The sequence below is a fragment of the Sminthopsis crassicaudata genome, chromosome 4 (assembly GCF_048593235.1).
Source record: "Sminthopsis crassicaudata isolate SCR6 chromosome 4, ASM4859323v1, whole genome shotgun sequence".
Classification (NCBI taxonomy): Eukaryota; Metazoa; Chordata; class Mammalia; order Dasyuromorphia; family Dasyuridae; genus Sminthopsis; species Sminthopsis crassicaudata.
Window position 1 is genome coordinate 392,204,179 of NC_133620.1, and position 19,734 is coordinate 392,223,912.

General features: G+C 32.0%; 1 protein-coding gene across 1 annotated transcript in view; it reads left to right on the plus strand.

Moving 5' to 3' along the window:
• Positions 1-19,734, plus strand: part of FMN2 (formin 2) — a 460,904-nt gene that overhangs the window by 84,633 nt on the left and 356,537 nt on the right. The window contains exons 4-5 of the mRNA XM_074262500.1: positions 7,008-7,155; positions 16,060-16,115. Coding sequence (XP_074118601.1) covers positions 7,008-7,155; positions 16,060-16,115 — 204 coding nt within the window. The remainder of the gene's footprint in view (positions 1-7,007; positions 7,156-16,059; positions 16,116-19,734) is intronic.

Genomic DNA, 19,734 nt, shown 5'->3' on the forward strand with positions numbered 1-19,734 from the left:
TCCAGGCCAGCCACCAGGAAGTTTGAAGACAGAATTGAATTTCTCCCCTTGGTTCTGAGAGCTTAAGCTCCTGCTATCAGGCCTTTGCCTTCTCTTCAAAGTCTCTGACTCTCCCTGGCTGAGGCTTCTAACTTATATGCTCCACACTGAGTACAAACTAATCATTATATCACTAGGAAATCATTATATGTTGTAGGATTAAATCATAGATAAACTAGATTTAACCACTGTCTCCTCAATTCCACTTAGTACCTTCTTTTAAATTCTGGCCCATACCATCTCCTTGTAGAATTAAATCAATCATACCGAACCATACTAAATTAGATAACTATTGTCTCTATCAATTTCACTGACTTAGTGCCTTGTAAGAATCCTTTGTTTTAAGTTCAGAGTTCTGGCCCATAACAGTCTTCTACTTATATGAATTTATTATTTTAATTATTTATGAAGGAGCTTGGGACCCATTTTCCCTACACCTGTGGGAATGTAAACATGTGCTGTCTCTGAAGGTTTTATGGCAGTAAAATGCAAGGAGGCAAAGGAACCAAAAAAGAAAAGATATGCCCTTTTGTATCAGCCTCCAGAATTAGACATCCTCCTTTTGAGCCCAGAGGTTTTCTGTCTCATTTCAGTGGAGGTTGGGGGTAGGAGTAGTGCTTTGATCATAGGTTACGATATTTAGAACAGATCCCAAATTTTCAATATATTAAAAATTAAATATTACAAATGGCAGGTTTGCAAAATGCTTTGCAAATATTATTCTTTAAGTACAACAACCCTGGGAGGTAGTGGAGTTTAATTATTTCAGTGTTTTCACTGATGAAAACAAAAATATGAGCAGATAGTAAGGGAAGTGCTACTATGACATTTTAAAAATGAATATAATCAAATACTACATTGCTCTGTTACTGCATTAAAAATTACGGCTATTATTGTCCCCATTTTATAAATGGGAAAACTAAGATAGAAAGTCGTTTAATTATTTGCTCAGGGTCACTCAAACTCAGATTTTCCTGTCCTACCATCGAGCCATAAAGATGTGAGTTTAAATCCCACCTCCGACTCTATTTGATAATTTGTAAATCACTTTACCTTTTAAGTGTGATAGGTGGCTCTCAAAAACTAAAAGTTCCACGGAAAATACTGACCTGCTTTGATAGATTGAGATTCCTCATTTAGCAGTTCTCTAGATCAATAATGAGTCTAGTCTCTTTCCCTACATGGCATTATCAAAAGGGATTGTTGAAAGAGCTCACATGTCTACCAGATCTCCAACCTCATTGTTTAATCTTGTCAGCCTGATTTGGCCAAAATAATTAAGCAATTATGTTCCTTTTTCATATTTGTGTTTAGTTAGGGTGAATAAAGAATTATGAAATAATAGTAGTCAGACACTACTAAATTAACAAGTCTTGAATCCATGAATAATAGTTAAAAGAAAATGGAATTAATAATACTATAATAATAACAGATTGTTAGTTCATTCATTGAGGATGTCTCTGTATTAATATAGTTGTTCAATTTTTTTTCTGATACTGATGGATTGAATATATATATATATATATATATATATATATATATATATATATATATATATATATATATATATGCTTTTTGGGTTCCCCTAAGAACAAACAATGTTGGCCTTCAGTTATAAGAAAAGTCAGTGAATAGCTTTTGTGGTAGTTAGTGACTATTTACAATTTCTACATTTTTGTCTCTATCATAATGGTGTTGTGAATCACTAAGATAAGAAATAAGTTAAGGAAGTTAGGGAAGTTAGGGAAGGCTGGGATTGTAGAAGAAAGGAATTTTGGAATCTCAGTGATTTCATTAGCTCAGTGCAAGGCAAACTCCTTCTACCTTTTCCCTTTAATGTAAATCACTGGCCCTGGAGTTGGAGTACTTGCATTCATAGCCTATCTCTGCATGACTCTGGGCAGAAAGGATAAGGAAAATTGCAAAAACATTATGAGTGGTGTCTATCTTGGTGGAACCAAGATAACAGAGTAAAGTCAGGAAGCTGCTTGAGCTGTCCCTAGTTTCTCTTAAACCACATGAACAGCTTCTGAAAGAGCTTCTGAACAGAGTCAGATGGAATGGAACTACTCTCCAGTTCAATAGAGACTGAAAAATCTTTAAGAAAAGTCAGTCTCACTGGGTGAAAAGGACGTATATCCCAAGTCAGAAAGACTCTAGGAAAAGCTAATGATAACAGTAAATTAGCAACAAAGACCCTCAATCCTGGCTCAGGAGAAGAACAAATCAGCTTCCAGTCCCAGCTCCCAAAGGCAAACTCTGGGAAACCAGGCTGTTCTCTGAATAGAGAAGGCAAAGCTACTCCCTACAAACACTAGGGGCTCCTGTGCTCAAAGCCAAGGCTCAGAGCTGCACAGGAAGCTTGGGACAGGAGCAGGGTTCCACCTTAAAATAAAGAGAGTAGGAAATACCAGAAGAAAAAGAAAGAAAATGATCAAGAAACAGAAAAGAACCTTGACCTTAGAAAACTATTATGGTGATAGGGCAGACCAAAACACAACTCAAATGAGGATAAAATATCCACAGAAGAAATCTCAAAGAGATTTCTCAAGCCCAAAAGAGGCTTCTTGGAAATTCTCAGAAAACACTTCAAAAAGCAAATGAGAGACAGAAGAAAAAATGGGAAAATAAATGAGATATGCATGAAGGAGTTAACAATTTGGAAAAGGAAGGGAAAAATTGTCTGAAGAAAACTTCTTAAAGAGTAGAATAAACCAAATGGAAAAAGGTACAAAAGCTAACTTAAGAAAATCACACATTAAAAACTAGAACAGAGAAAATGAAAGCTAATGACTTTGTGAGACAGCAAGAATCAGTCAAACTAAAAAGAATGAAAAAATGGAAGAAAATGTGAAATACCTCATTGGCAAAAACAGCCAACCTGGAAAATAGATTCAGAAGAGATAATTTAAAAAACTATTGACCTACATGAAGACCATGAGCAAAAAAAAAGCTTAAATAGCACACTACAAGAGGTCATTAAGGAAAAATGCCTCAATATTCTAGAAACAGAAGGAGAAAAACTCATAGAAAGAATCAATGAATCACCTCTGGAAAGAGACCCCACAAGGAAAAGCCTAGGGAACATTGTTATGAAACTCCAATATTATAATCTCAAGGGAAAAATACTGTAAGTTTCCAGACAAAAACAATTTAAATATTAAGGAGCAACAGTCAGGATTACCTAGGATCTGGCAACTTCTACAATAAAGGAATGGAGAGCCTGGAATACCATATTTTGAAAGACAAAGGACCTGGGGTTACAATCATGAATTAACAACCCAGAAAGACTGAGCATCATCTTTCAGGGAAGGAGATGGAACTTTAGTGAAATAAAAGACTTTCAATCACTTCTATTGAAAAAAAAAAAAAAAAAAAACAGAATTAAAAAGAAAATCTAATCTGCAAACACAGGACACCAGAGAACTATAAAAAGGAAAACAAAGGATATATATATATATATATATATATGTATATATATATATACATATATATATATATATATATATGTATATATATATATACATATATATATATATATATATATATATATATATAAAATAAGTTAAACTGCATACATCCCTAGATAGGAAAACAATATCTGTAACTCTTGAAACTCTCTCTGTCACTGAGTTTGACAGAGAGGAGTATCACATGGATTGAGGGTGAGGTTATGAATGGTCCCTGATGTGATGACATCAAAGGAAAAAACATTAAGGAGTGGGAAAAAGTCTATACTGGAAAAAGAGAAAATGGGAGGCATAATGGTACAATTATTTCAGATGAAGAGGTACAAAAGACCTATTACAATAGAGGGGAAAAAAGGAAAGGGGATGAGCATTGAGTGAAGCTTGATCACATCAATTTTGGCTTTAAGAGGGAATAATTTCATCATTTACTTGGGTAAAGAAATTTAAATAATCCTATAAAGAAGTAAGAGAAGAAAAGAAAAGAAAAGAAAAAGGAAGGATAGGATTGAAGGGAGGGCAGTAACACCAGGGAAAAAGGTAAGAGAAAAGGGAAAAGGTTGATAGAAGATAAGGTAGTGGGTGGAGTGGGTTAAAAAAAAAAAAAAAAAACACAAAATAAGATACTTGGGGGCCTAATTGCCAAGACAAAAGCAAGAACTATATGAACACAATTACAAAATACTTCTCACACAAAATCAGATCTAAACAATTAGAAAAAATATCAGTTGTTCATGGCTAGGTCAAGCTAATATAATAAAAATGACAGTTCTGGTCTACTTGTTCAGTGCCAAACAAATCAAACTGCTAAAACATTATTTTGTAGAACTAGAAAAATAATAATAATTCATCTGGAAGAACAAAAAGAATAGAAAAAAGGGTCAAGAATATCATGGAAATTAATTTTTAAAAATGCAAAGAATGGTGGCTTAGCAGTACTAAACCTAAAACTATATTATAAAACAGCAATAATCAAAATAATTTAATACTGGCCAAGAAATAAAGTAGTGGATCAGTGGAATGAATTAGATACACATGACACAATAATTAAGGCATTCTAGTATTTGATAAACCCCCAAAATCTAGCTTCTGGAATAAGAAGTTCATATTTGATAAAAATTGCTGGGAAAACTGGAAAATAATGTCAGAAATTCAGCACAGACCTACATCTCACACCTCATACCAAAATAAGATCAAAATGAGTATATAATTTAGGCATAAAGGATGATACCATAAACAAATTAGGAGAATAAAGGATAATTTCCCTATCAGATCTTTGGAGAAGAGGAGAATTTATGACCATAAAAGAACTAGAGAACATTATGAAAGGCAAAATAAACAACTTTGATTACATTAAATTAAAATTTTTTTTGCACAAACAAAACTAACAGAAACAAGATTAAAAGAGAAAGTTCAAGGCTGGGAAAAATATTTACAGCCAGTGGTTCTGAAAAAAAAGTTTCATTTCTGAAATATATAAAGAACTGTATCAAATTTATAAGAAAGCAAATCATTCCTCAATTGATAAATTGTCAAAGGATATGAATAGTCAGTTTTCCAATGACAAAATTAAAGCTATATGTAGTTATATGAAAAAAAATGCTCTAAATCACTATTAGAGAAATGAAAATTAAAACAACTCTGAGGTAACACCTCACACTTTTCATATTAGTTAAGATGACAGGAAAAAATAATGATAAATGCTAGAGGAGTTGTGGGAAAACTAGGATACTAATATTTTGTTGGTGGAGTTGTGAAATGATCCAACCATTCTGGAGAGCAATCTGGAAGTATGAATAAAGTACTATTAAATTGTGCATACTTTTTGACCCAGCAGTGCCATTACTGGATCTATATTACAAGGAAATCATAAAGGAGGGAAAAGGACCCACGTGTGCAAAACTTTTTGTAGCAGCTCTTTTTATGGTAGCAAAGAATTGGAAAAGTAGTGGATGCCCCTCAATTGGGGAATGGCTGAACAAGTTGTAGTACATGAAGGTAAGAGAATATTATATACTATAAAAATGATGAACAAGCTCATTATAGAAAGACTTGGAGTTACATGAACGGATGCTAAACAAAACAAGTAGAATCGATTACACTGTATACAATAATAGTAATATTGTGTGATGATCATATATGAAAGCCTTGGTTCTTCTATGTAGATCAGTGATGCAAAGCAATTCCAATAGATTTTGGACACAAAATGCCATCTGCATCCAGAAAAAGAACTACAGAGATTAAATGTAAATCAACATATGCTATGTTCACATCTTTTTTTTCTGTTTTTCATTTCTCCCATAGGTTTTCCTTTTTGTTCTGATTTTTCTCTTCTAACATGATTCATAAAACATAGTATATTAAAAATAAACTTCTTACAATTAAAAAAAATTTAAAAAAATAATTAGGAGTGATTTTCTAAAACCATGATGCTTAGATTACATGAAGACTCAACCTATTGAAACTATCAGAATTGGTGAAGTGTTGGGATATTTAACTGCTCTGGTTCTCAGTTTCTTCATATATAAAAGGAAGAGTTTAAACTCAAAGGCTCTGAAGTCTCTTCCTGCTCTATCTCTATATTATTCTGTGATCTATCACCAATTCTTGGTTGAAACCACTGAGCTTTTTGGTCCTAAATTATGATAATGAGAATAAGCTCTTTATAAAAGTTCCCCTTCTCTTCTGCTACATACATATCTAATATTTATCAAACAAGTTTAAGGAAGTGGAAATTTATGAGCAGTTAAACTGAGAAGAGGGCATATGTGTTTCTTGCTTAGAACCTTTGATTGGTGAAACATATTGTTTTGAAAACATTATAAGTAGGTACCTTATGTAGTCTTAAAATTACTTTTATTTTGAAATATCCAAAATGCCTCCTGGCCACTGTGTATTGTCTAGAACTCTCAGAGTTCACCCCCAAAAGTCAAGGGGGAAACAATTCGCATCAGAAGAAAGGAGAGAAAGGAAGAGAGGAAAGGAGGGAGGAAGGGAGAGAGAGAGATGAAGGGATGGAGGCAGGGAGGAAAGAAAAAATGAAAGAAAGAAAAGAAAAAAAGGAAGGAAGGAAGGAAGGAAAGAAGGTAGAAAGGAAAAAAGAAAGGAAAAAGAAGGAAAGAAGGAAGAAGGAAAGAAATGAAGTAAAATTGGAGAAGGCTATTTTGGTTTACTTTTTGAATCTTACATAAAGATGTCTTTTAGGGAAACATCATGGTGTAGTTATAAGAACACTGGCTCTGTAGTGTAGGACATATTTAAATACTATTTCTGATGCTTGCTAATTAAGTCATTTTGATCAAGTCACCAATAATCTGATTTCATTTTTCTCCTCTATAAAATGCAAATTTTGGAATTTTTTCAACTTCAGAACTATGGTTCTATGTTCTACATAGAATTTTCTATTCTATGATTTCTATCAGTAACCACAGAATATTATTTGATTCTTTATTTTTTAAAATTATATTTGAATTAATACACGAATACTTACATTTATTACAGCAAGATCAACTTTATACCTGGGCTGCAGTCAGTCAACCCACACATTCTCTGGACTACACAGAGGAGCAGTTTCCAAGGAGAATCCCCCGTGTCTGGTCTCCAGCTAAGCCTCCTGATGAAGAACATGAGCCCAAAGAGCTTGAAGCAGGTAGGATATTGATGATATAACTTATGTTGACCTCATGGGGGGGGATATTTGGGATAACAATCATTACAATGAAATATTTGTTAAGAAATGGAAAATATATTGATTGATGGATTTAGAAGTTTCACTTGGTATTTATCCATCTTTGAATAGGGAACAAAATTTTCCACTGTCCCTTTATTTTAACAGATACCCAAAGACAGTCCCATTCTACCTTGCCTCAGATTCAAAAATTGATGGGCACATTACTACCCCTTCCTTTTTCCTCTTCTTTATATTCCTCTTTTCCAAATTCCTTTCTGAAGATTAGAAGAGAGAGAGAGAAAAAAAAAAAGAATAAGGAAAAACAAATGTATGTTTTCTTTATCTTAGCTATCTATTTCAGTTACTATATAATAGTTACATTTTCTTTTAATAAATCCATTAGTCATTTTTTCACCTTCTATTTCTTTTTTTCTTCCTCTTGTGGCCCAAAGTGAGTTTCTTCAAATACATGTATTATTACTTGGGAAAATAGACTGATCTCCCTTCAGAGACAACATGGTGTAATCCAAACAAAATCAAATAAAACCACTGACCTTGGAAGTCAAAGAGACCTAAGTTCTAAATCTTAATTTGATACTTCCTAACTGTGTGTGATATCAACTAAGTTATTATACCTCTCAGATCCTCTCAGTGATTCTTCATCAATTTAAAAGTTCTAATATTAATTGAACTGTTCATCTTATAGTATTTTTGGGAAGATCAAAAGAGATACTATATGCAAAAACTTTGCAAAACAAAGCTATATATATATATATATATATATATATATATATATATACATATATATATATATATATATATATATGAGTTATTATCAGCTTCATTTCTGGAGAGACAACTATAGGAGATAATCATAACTATGTTAAAATGTAAAATTGTCTTTACCACCCCACATTATGAGAAAATGACAGACATAAAATTGACTTTTGAAACTGTTTGTGATATCATGAGTTTATGAATTTCATTGATTTCTGCTTTCTCTCTCTTCCTTTCTTCCTTCTTTCTTTTCTTTCTCTCTTTCTCCTCCCACCTCTAAGAATTTTTTCCATGAACTTAGCCAAAAGGGGTCAGTGATCTTTAAATGAACTGAGAATATGACTTATCCATAGGGTGACAAACTACAGAAAGAAAACTTTAAATCCTGAAATTTCTTGGTGGAGTAAAGGGGAGCTTCTTTTAATCTTTGAAATAAGCAATAGGTTTCTACAGGGGGAAAAATAATGATTAAACCAGAGTCTACTTTAGGATTGTATAATGTTCAGCTGCCATCATATTTCCCAGAAAGAACTCTTGACTTTCCTGAAAGACTCAATTTCGGTAAACATTTCATTTTAGCTCCTGAGCCAACTCAACTTTGTAAGGGATCACTTGAATCTGCCCATTATCTCAGAAATCACCTTGCCACTTATCTTAGAAAACACCTTCTGTCATCACCCCATGCAATACAGTATTCTTTGAAAGACACTAGCCATGTTTATGCTCACCTTTCTTTGCTCATCATTCCTTTGAAGAGCTGCTCTGAGATTAATCTTTTTGCTACATGCTTAGAAATGTTGTACTATTACAAATGATTCCTTAGAGTCATCTTCTCAGGAATGTAGTAGATGATATATAGAAAAGAGGTCACCAGTAGGGAAGAAATCAAGGTGTGTGGTCCAAGATAGGTATTTCTAACGAGTCAAGAGTCTGGTCATATAATTTGAAAATAATATGCATATAAACCTTTAAAAGGAAAAGCATTTTTAGTTCATAGGGTCAGCTATAATATTTTCTCTCTTATGTTATCTGTGATATAGCATAAAGTATTTGTGAGAAATATCCAAATGATACAAATAGCATTTTGTAGATTGAAAAAAGATCATTCTGTTTATTTACTATACAATATACATGATGATCATGATGTTTATATATGTATCAATTATTTTTTATTTTTCTTTCTCCCTACCTTTCTATTGATCTTATTTGATTTTTCTAAATGGAATAATTTAGATTTTTAAAAATTGAGCATCTGAAAGGTGATTTTTAAAACTTTTGTATATTTGATGCTCTATTCCTTTTGAATTCTTAGTAAAATATATTGATGAAGATCAAGGCTTCAATTTATTCATTAAGGAAATTTTTTTTGTTAAAAGTCTATTAAACTTATATAACAATATGAAAACTTATATAACAATACTTTTCAGAATAATTATCAATTTTATTATTTGATGCAATCTACAAAGCTATAATACAAAAAAATTAATGCATCAAATTTGTTTCTCTTTAAAATATGCATCCTCATAGAGGATACTGAAGGTAAGTAAAGAATATTTTCATTTATTATTTGAATCATTTTTTTCTAGTTTATCCCAAATTCAGAACTATAATGCCATTTAATATTTGTATAGTGCTATAAATATTTACAGGCATTGGAGAGTTGGAATCCCAAAACACATATAATAGCTTTTTGTCAACACATACATACATACATACACACACACACACACACACACACACACACACACACACCCCTTAATGATCATTTGTCTAATTTTGGGAATAACACAAATGTCTGCTGTAAGGGCAGCATCTTGGCAAATCTGGAACAATGCTTTTCTCTCCTTTCCAAGGTTGCCCAGATTCATTTTGGGTACTAAACATATGTCCTATTAATTTCTACTAGTTAGTGTCCTGCTCTCTGCCTTTCTCTTAGCTCATATTTTTCCATACATTATCACTCTCTTCTATTTAAGCTCTCTTTTCTAACTCTCCCAAAATAATAACTTTGTTGAAGCTATCATGAATCCTATGAAGTTGAAGCAGTTGAGTAAGTGTTTGAGTTTGGGAGCTCTCTCACAAAGAAACAAATTAAAAAACAAAAAACAAAACAAAACAAAAAAAAAGGGTTAGCTATATAGAGGCTTTTGATTTTATGATACTACATAGATGTGCCTTATGGGTTCCAAACTTCTCCTTCATGGTATCTACACAAGTTTTTGGTGATGGATAATCAATCATTCAACAAGTATTTCCTTACCTTCTATTATTTATATACCACTCTAGTAGTTCCAGAGATAAAAAGAGAAAAAAAAATGAAGCTCCTCTAAGAGCTCAAAATCTGTTGGAAAAAAGTCACATATACATATAAGTAAATGCAAAATATAGTGTAAATAAATTTGATGATTTTGATGGCAGAGAGAGAGAGAGAGAGAGAGAGAGAGAGAGAGAGAGAGAGAGAGAGAGAGAGAGAGAGAGAGAGAGAGATACTAGCAGCTGGCTGGAGGGGAGACAATTATCAGGAAAAGGTTCACATAGAAGCACTTGAACTAAGTTTTGAAAGCAATTAAGTATTTTTAAAAATAGGGGTGAGTAGGGAATGAATTCTAACTATGGTGAGAGTATGTGAACCTAAAATATGGAAATAAGCATATTCTGTCTTGTGTAAGTAATAGCAAGATAGCCAGTTTCACTAGACTCTAGAGTAAGTGGATAGGGACAATGTATAATCTGCCCATGGAGGATAAAATCATATTGTGAAAGGTATTAAATACTTAATACTGATGAAGCTGAAGAAGTGTTTTTAAAGAAAAAAAATCTATTTTTCATTACTTTTATTTTTCATTTTCCATCTTCTCTATGCTTACTTTTATTTACTACTTCCAATTTTCTCCTCCCTTCCTCCTCTCTTTCTCTCCCAAATTTTTCTTCTTTTTGGCCAAATTTCAAAACGACCAAAAATGTTCTCCCTTTTTTAGATCATTCTGAAGTAACCATATAATAGTGACTACAAAAGGGTAAAAATCTCAAAATAAAAAAGTGACTGCAAAAAATCAAAATAATGACTACAAAATTGCTGTAGAATGCTACAGTAATTCAGCATAATTATAGATGAAATATTACATGCAAGGTGGTATGGAGAATACAAATTAATTTTAATATTTCAAAAAGTGAGACAGAATCTCTGTTCTTAAGCAAATATGTATATAAAGATAATTTTAGCCAACAAATATGTTTAAAATGAGTGGTTTTTGGAAGAAACATGATGGAAATAAGTATTTGTAAAAGAGGAGGAATAACATCTACCTATGGTGATCACAGAATTTAGCTAAGCAGATGGTGCCAGAAATTTTTGTCCAAAGTACTCTAGCAATGAGGCTGTATATCCTTTTTATGAAGAAGTCAGCTAATGGACAGTTCCACTCCTTTTATTTTGTTTTCTTCTACTAAATGTCTTATGTCTCCTTCCCTTCTACATACCTCACTCCATACTTCTCTTTACTCCCTTTTGTTAACTCCTTTTTTTCTCTCTTCCTCCTCCTTCTGTTGATCCTTTCCTCTTTTCTTCTCCTTTTACTATCCCTCCTCTTTTCTCTCCTCCTTCATCATCCTTTTCTTCTTTCTTTTAATCTCTCTTCTTTTTTTTCTTACTTTTCTACCTCCCCTTCTAGTTTCATTTTTTCTTCTTCTCTCTCCCCTTTCATTTTCTCCTATTTTCTCACTAATTCTTATTTTCAGCTAACTTCCTATTGGCATTCTTCCTTTCTTTTCAATTAAAATATTCACTTAGATTTTCCTTCATTGCTTGATTAAATATATGTGTGGAATCTGTTTTTACATATAAAATTCACATCTTATAAAAAAATCAGAAGTCCTATAACAAAGTTTTTGTTGTTATTGTTAAATGTAGGGGGTGGAAAGGTCAGTGCAGTAAGGCAAACCAGCACATATTAGCCTTGTATGAAAGCTTCCTACTTTTGCCAAAAAAGAGATATCTCTTCTTAATTCTTCTCTAGGACTGAGTTTGGTTATGATAGTTAGATATCACTGAACTTTGTAGTGTTGTTAATTTAGTTTACAATTAGGCTGTAGAAGTAGCATATATTTTTCCCAGTTCTGCTTGTTTCACTGCATCAATCCATATAAGTTTTCTTTTGTTTCTCTAAAACCTTCATATTCATCTTCCATATATTGCAGCAATATTCCATTATATGCATGTAGCAAAATTTCTTTACAGAGTTTATTTCTAGTTCTTTATTTATATAAAAGTTGATGTTATAATTTTTTTGATATACCATGAAAATTCTCTATATTCAATCTCATTGTTATAGAATCCTAGCAGAGGTATCTCTGGAACAAAGAGTGAAATTTTAGTCATTTGGATAATTCCAAAATATATTTGAGAATGGTTGGTTCAGTTTACCTCTTTACGAGTTTGTTTGCTTGTCTTTTCATAGAGCCTCCAAAATGAACTATTTCTGTTTTTGTCTTTTTTTTTAAATTTGTCAATATGATTATGAAAGTTTAATTTGCATTCTTCTTATTACTAATGATTTAGAGCAATATGTAATCTGGTTATTAGTCTGAAATTTTTTTAATTACCATTTTTAATATCCTCTTACTATATAAAAATTTCCTTTCTTTTAATCCCTCTTTTTCATTCCCTTTCTTTTGTTAGTTTCATTTTTGATTTCTCTTATTTCCCTTTCTCAGAAGTTTAACTTTAAAGCCAGCATACTTAAGCCTTCTTTAAAAACATTTTGTTCTGACTAAAAATCTTTTTTTGCCCTTGGCTCATAACAAAATCACACCCGGTGTTGTTTGTTTGTTTTAATGAGGCATATTTTAGAATGAAAAGGTTTGTTGGGATTGAAAATTAATTTTAGAAAATCATGATTAGAAGAAAATAATGAACCAATAACATAGTCATCTAAACTCTAGAAAACTAATGGTAGGTGTTAAAGATCAGTGTATTAAACTGTATGTATTTATAATTTATCCCATTGATTATTAAATATTGATCTATATATCTTTATAATCCAGTCTCTTGTTTGCTAATTGTGATATAGAATCTTACTTGTCATATAAGTTCAGAATTTACTTTTCCTGGAAGAATACCAAGTCCAACACTATGAAAATAAATCTGGAATGCACTTTATGCATATTTGATTAAAAAAACTAATAAGTATTATTGGGACCCAGATTTGCCATCAAATATTGACTATAGTTCAGCTTTGATGTTAAAGGACTTTATTAAAAACCAGCTTTCAATAATAATGGTAATCCCTACTTCTGAGTTTAGCAATCTTAAAATGAAAGAAAATCCATTTTTTATTAACAGTGTCTGTTCACCATGGGAAATCATCAAAAATGATCTTAATGGCATTATGTGTTTCTTATGGCCTCTATGATGTTAAATTTTTATGTTTTCACTTTAGGTTGTTCTTCATTGGAACAATTGTAAAAGTATATATTTACTAATAGGTAAAGAGACTGAAATAGTTATAAATATTCTAAATAATTTCCTCATCTTTTTTCTCTGTTTCCTATAAGGAACCACTAATTCAGAAAACATTTGGTAAATGATCATCATGTATAGCTGGTACATGGAACAAAAGTATAAAATTGAGACAGTCCTTGTCTTACCTTCAAAATACTTGTTTTCTATTTATCAGTTTCCAAAGATGAAAGACTCCCCCAATACTGCCCCAAAAAGATTGTGAGCGAAACATCCTGTTACATCTTTAAAAAGTGTCATAGCTGTCTCTTTAATTTCAGTAATTTCAACAAGTTCAGAAGCCAGTTAGCACATATAAGGAGTCTTGAAGATACTGTCTATTTTAAATTTCAATTAAAAAGGCACTGGTAGACTAGTAAAGACAAGAGATCAATCAGTAAGCATATTAATTGTCTACTAAGTGCTTGGAATACAAAGACAAATAAAAGTTCCTTCTTTCAAAAAGCCTGCCATGTAACAGGGGAGATAATATGTAAACAACTATGTCGAAACAAGAGATATACAGAATAAAATGAAGATCTAGGTTTTAGTTTTAATATGCAACTAGTTTTATAAACTTGGGTAAGTTCTCTTGGATTCTCAGATTTATTTTTCAAATGAGGGAGCTATATTACATGATCTACTATTCTCTAACTCCCATGAAGCACAAAGAAATGAACAGTTTTAAGAACTTTCTGACCCTCTTAGTCAAATTCATAGATTCACCCCGAAAAAGAGATTGGTTGTTTACAATAGATGTCAGTGTTTCAGAGATCTTTGATTCTGTTTATTTGGGTACTTCCTCAAGTAAGTCCTAAACCTTCAAACTTGAGAAATGATCTTTGAGAATTGTGGCCAAAAAATTAATCGGCCTAGCCTACTTTTTGATATGTTTTTAACTGGTGATAGTACCATTTAATTTGATGACATTATGAGAATATCCTTTAGGATATACTTCAGATAAATGGAACTTTCCTAAGTCTGTGATAAAGTATGAGTATAGGTTGATTTGCATATTCTTGTCTAACATGTAGGGAAAGGCATCTAATTCTTTATAATTTATAATAACAAAACTTTTGACTAATGTGATACCTGTGTTACAAAGCAAAGATCATTTTTTCATATACTATAAAAAATCTATATATTCAAACTTTATGATTAAAATACTCTTAACATAGTTTCAGTGCATTTGGTTTTCAAAAGAATTGTAAACTAAAATATATATGTACACACATATACATATGTGTTTATACACCCAAATTATAAAAATTGTGAACTGCTTATATATGTGTATATACATACATGTGTGTATATATATACACACATACACTACTAAAAGCAAACCAAAATAATTCTGAGTTTATACTTCATATCTAGCAAAACAAAGATGACAAAAAAGATGGGAATAGTTAATATTAGAGAGGTTAAGAAAAGATAGATATATTAATGCCTTGTTGATGGAGTTATACTTTAGTATAACCATTCTGGGAAACAGTTTATAAGTTAGGCAGATGAAGTGTCTAAAATGTTACACCCTTTGAAACAGAAATTTCACTGCTAGGGCACACCCCAGTTAATTACTAAAAGGAAGGTTGCATAGATAGCAACATTTTTATGATTGTGTTTTGTATTCTTCACCAAAGAATGAGAAATAGAGTAGATACCTGTCAATTGGGGAATGACTAAACTATTTGTGGTTAATGAATGTAATGGAAAATTTATTATGCCATTTGACAAAACAATACAGAGAGGCATGGCTTATATGAACTGATGCAAAATTAAGTAAGCAAGGCAAGGAAACAATGAAAAGCACTACAACAATCAATATAAATGCAAAACAAATAAAGTTGAATTTGAATGTTACAAAATTAAAATAATCAAATTTGATCTCAAAAACAAGATATAATAAGACACAACTACCCCCAACTCCTTTGCATTGATTGTGCCCATTGGTTTGAAATAGCCTAGCCTGGGTGGCCAAGCCAAGATGGATAGCCAAAAGAGGTAAGGGTTTTGGTAGTGAACACGTGGGTCTTCTGACCAGGTGTTCACTCGGGAACCAACAAGTCAGGGCATCAGTCAGGGCATTATGTGAGTAGGTATAATAAAGACTTTTAAGATTACACGTGGCTGTTCTTGAGTGCGCTACTGGTTATTAAGCTATAGATTCAAGAGATTGTGGCCAGAGACCTTTGAAGGCCTCAGAGGAGGCGAGCTGGGTAGAGTTCACACTGCAAAGGACAGTGGTCAAAGGTACTCTGGTGGGTCTAGGACAGACTAGTAATTGTAACTGCCGGGAGAGCACGCTACAAATGACGTTTTACTTTTAAAGTTTTTTTCTGTAGTGATTGGTTTTACTGATTTTTTTTCCTTTTCTTCCAGTTTTAAAAAATCATTTTTCCAGAGGATATGGATCTCAAAGCAGGGAGGGATTCAAGGGAGAAAAAAGTGCTATAATAAAATCTATTTAAATGATTGTGTTTATTACCTGTTACACATGACACAATGTTATAACTAAGTTTTTATTCTTTTACCTTGTGAATAAGAAATAGGAAACAAAATTAATTTTTTCTTCAAGACTTAATCTTTTCTTATCCTTTCTAATCTAGAGTTTCAAGCTGTCGTTTTGGAAACACAGAAAAAGTGTTCAGATGCTCTTCAACAGGTAAGATTTTTCTTTCAGGATTTAAAACAAATGTGAGTAAACTACAGGTAATTAGTGTGTGTGTGTGTGTGTGTGTGTGTGTGTGTGTGTGTGTGTGTGTGTGTGTGTTGGTGTGTATGTGTATTTCTCTTCCAAAATCATTAACTAGAAAGAGGTTGGTTTTTATAAATGTATAAGAAACTAAAACTTGAAATAAAATTGGTGGAACAAATTATCATTGGCAAAGAACCCCCATGCTAAATCAATGCCTACTGAGGGAAACATGAGTACCCACAGCAATGTATGAATAAGCATGAATAATCAGTAGTATATGAAGAAGAGATAGCAGGGAAAAGAAACAATATGAAGTATCTTTTATTTGCCAACTACTGCATTTTATACTTTATAAAATTTATCTTTTTTGATCCATATAACTCTTGAGGAAGGTGTTATTATCCCCATTTTATAGCTAAGGAAACTGAAGGTGACAGCAGTTTAGTAACTTGCCTACACATCTAATAAATGTCTGAAGGTTATATTTGAACTCATCATCCTGAGTCTAGGCCTTTTTCTCTAACCATTACATCACTTATGGAGAGCAATGGAAAATTAAGAACCTACTTTGATTTGTGCACAAATCATTCCCCAAAGAGCTCCTAACTTGACTTGTAAGCTAAATGAAATGAGGCAGCTTTTCTGTCCAATGAATTTTATAGTTTTATCAGCTACTTCTAATCCTATGGGAATCGTTGCTTTCCCTCCTCCAAATCTCTTACATTATTCTCTCTGGTCTTACATTTTAAAAGTCTCTGAAAATTCAATGGTATGAGCAATTTTTAAAAAAATTGAGGGCAAGTGAGGGTTTTTTGAAGTAGTAATTAGAAGAAAAGCCATGGATTAGAAGTTTTATTTTATATGAAGACCAAAATTTAATTGGACACACTTAACTATTGACAAGTACAGTTAAATCTACATTTGAATATTTGAAGACTAGTGATTCCACCAGCCCAAGCTCCCCTTTCCATCAGTACAGATCACCACCCTGCTTCCTACCTTCAGTACTTTTCATTACTTATTATGACTAAATGTATTTATTTCTTTATGGTTATCAATCAGTTTTTCAGCATCTCTGTGCCTCAAGCAATATATATACAGTTCACATTACTGAGCCTCCAAGCAAATGATATTGTATAGATCAATGGGTTGTGTTTTTGTCTTCTTTAATAAATACTTAGAGTAGTAAATATTTATAAAGAATATATTGAATAGTATAATAAATTATGGGCAGCTAGGTGACACAGTGGATACAGTACTGGTCTTGGAGTTGGAAGGACTCGGCTTTAAATCCAGCTTCATATACTTACTAGCTGTGTGATCCTAGGCATGTCAATTAACCTTATTTGCCTTAGTTCTTCATCTGTAAAATGAGCTCGAGAAGGAAATGGCAAACTACTCCAGTATCTTTGCCAAGAAAACCACAAAAAGGTGTCATAAGGAATCAGATGCAATTGAAAAAGAACTAAACAACAATATTTAAATTACCATGGAAATTGACAGCACTTTTTGTAGTGTTCAAATAGATTTGTGGAAGAAAACTTTAGGAATCACTAGTATAGATTAAACCACTTGCAAATCTTTAAAGCATGATACAATTCCCCATTGCTATTATTATTAATAATTTAATAATATTGTTCCAAGACGTTCCAGTTTAATATAGGACTTACTAGGTTTGCCCCTTGCACAGCAAAGCATTAGAATAGAAACTTAGTGGAAGATGAGGTATCACTGATCTAATTAAGACAAAATAAAAAAATTGTGGGGATTAAATTTTGTTATTTTTTAAACTTCTAAAATTCTTTCAGATTTCTGTGTGTTCAAAACAAAGATCTCTTGCTGTTTAAATCCTAGAAACTAAGGTTATCTGGGTATTTCTTATAACACTGAACTTTAACAATATTCTTTGTCTTGTCATTTCAAAAAATAAACATTTGGCCTTTTCCCCCTTCATATTAAGAATGAAGATTCTCTTACATTCCCTTTCATGGACAAAGAAGTCTACATAAATCTAATAAATCCTTGGAGAGCTATTTCCCTTACTAGACATGATAAAATCCTGAGTTTGTCTGCTTCACAAAGAAAATTGGCTCCAGGACAGAGAGAGTTCCAAACTGAGATTTTTAGATTGCATTAAACTTAATTTCCTGTAGGCCTTCCAACTTCCTGGATTTTGGAGTGTCGTTTCAGGGTTGCTTCTAGTTCTCATCAATATTCACTTTTAATTTCTTGGAAATATTACGCAGTAACATAATGAACACACTGTTACTGTGTTTTGCTGTCATTTTACATTCATCTTTGCTGAAACATTTCACTAAAGCTGTAAACATTTTAAAGTTTATAGCAAATTGTGACCTGATGCTTTATATTTATATATATGTATATATATATATACATATATATATATGTATATATATATACATATATATATATTTATTTATTAATATACTTACCACAGTAATATCTTTCATTGATGATGCACCTTCTCCATTATCTTCCATCATAAAAGACAGGGAAAGTATTCAGTGTATATAGTACCCATGCATATTCATTCAAAACTCATTTAACAAAGAAGTATTAAGTTTCACCTGTTTGAAAAATACTATGCTATGTTATGAGAGGCACATATATTTAAACAAGGCTTCAGTTTCTCAGCTTAAGAAACTGTCAATCTTATAGTGAAGAATGTATGATAAGGCAGCTAGGTGGCACAGTGATAGAGTGTCTGATCTGAAGTCAGAAACACTCATCTTCCCGAGTTCAAATCTGGTCTCACACACTTACTAGCTATATGATCCTAGACAAGTCTCTTTAACCTTTTTGCCTCATCTGTAAAATGAGCTAGAGATTGAAATGATAAATTATTCCAGTATCTTTGCCAAAAAAAAACCCCAAATGTGGTCATGAAGAGTTGGACATGAGTGAAATTATTGAACAATTTGTGACAAAAATATATTAGTGATACAAAATATCTTCCAAGTTCTGTGGAAGGAAAAATAATTTCAAATTAGAATGAATCAAAGTAAGCTTCATGGAAAAAATGTCATTTCAATAGAGACTTGAGAATTCACATATATGTATTAAAGAAAGTAGTCTGAGATAAGACTGCAAGAGTAAATTTGTATCAAATTATGTCCTTGAATGCTATGGCAAGGAGTTCTGGGCATCATTTGATAGTAAATTTGGAAACATTAGAGAGATAAGTGGTATATATATATATATATATATATATATATATATATATATATATATATATATATATGGTGTGTGTGTGTATGTATGTATATATATATATATACACATACATACTGTAAAAAGATATGATATAGATATAGTATATATTATAGATATAGTATATATAATATACTATAAAAGAGAAATTGAAAAGGGATGGATAAACCTGAACAGGAGTTACTGAGAAGAAGTCTATTTATTATAGTTAAGGGGAGAGACAGTAACATTCTAATGGTAGCAATAAATATTGAAAGGAGAAGGGCTGGATATTGTAGATATTGGAGAAGTAGAAATCATAAAAGTTGGCCACTATTTGACTATAGGTTGTGCTGAAGATAATATCAAGGATTGA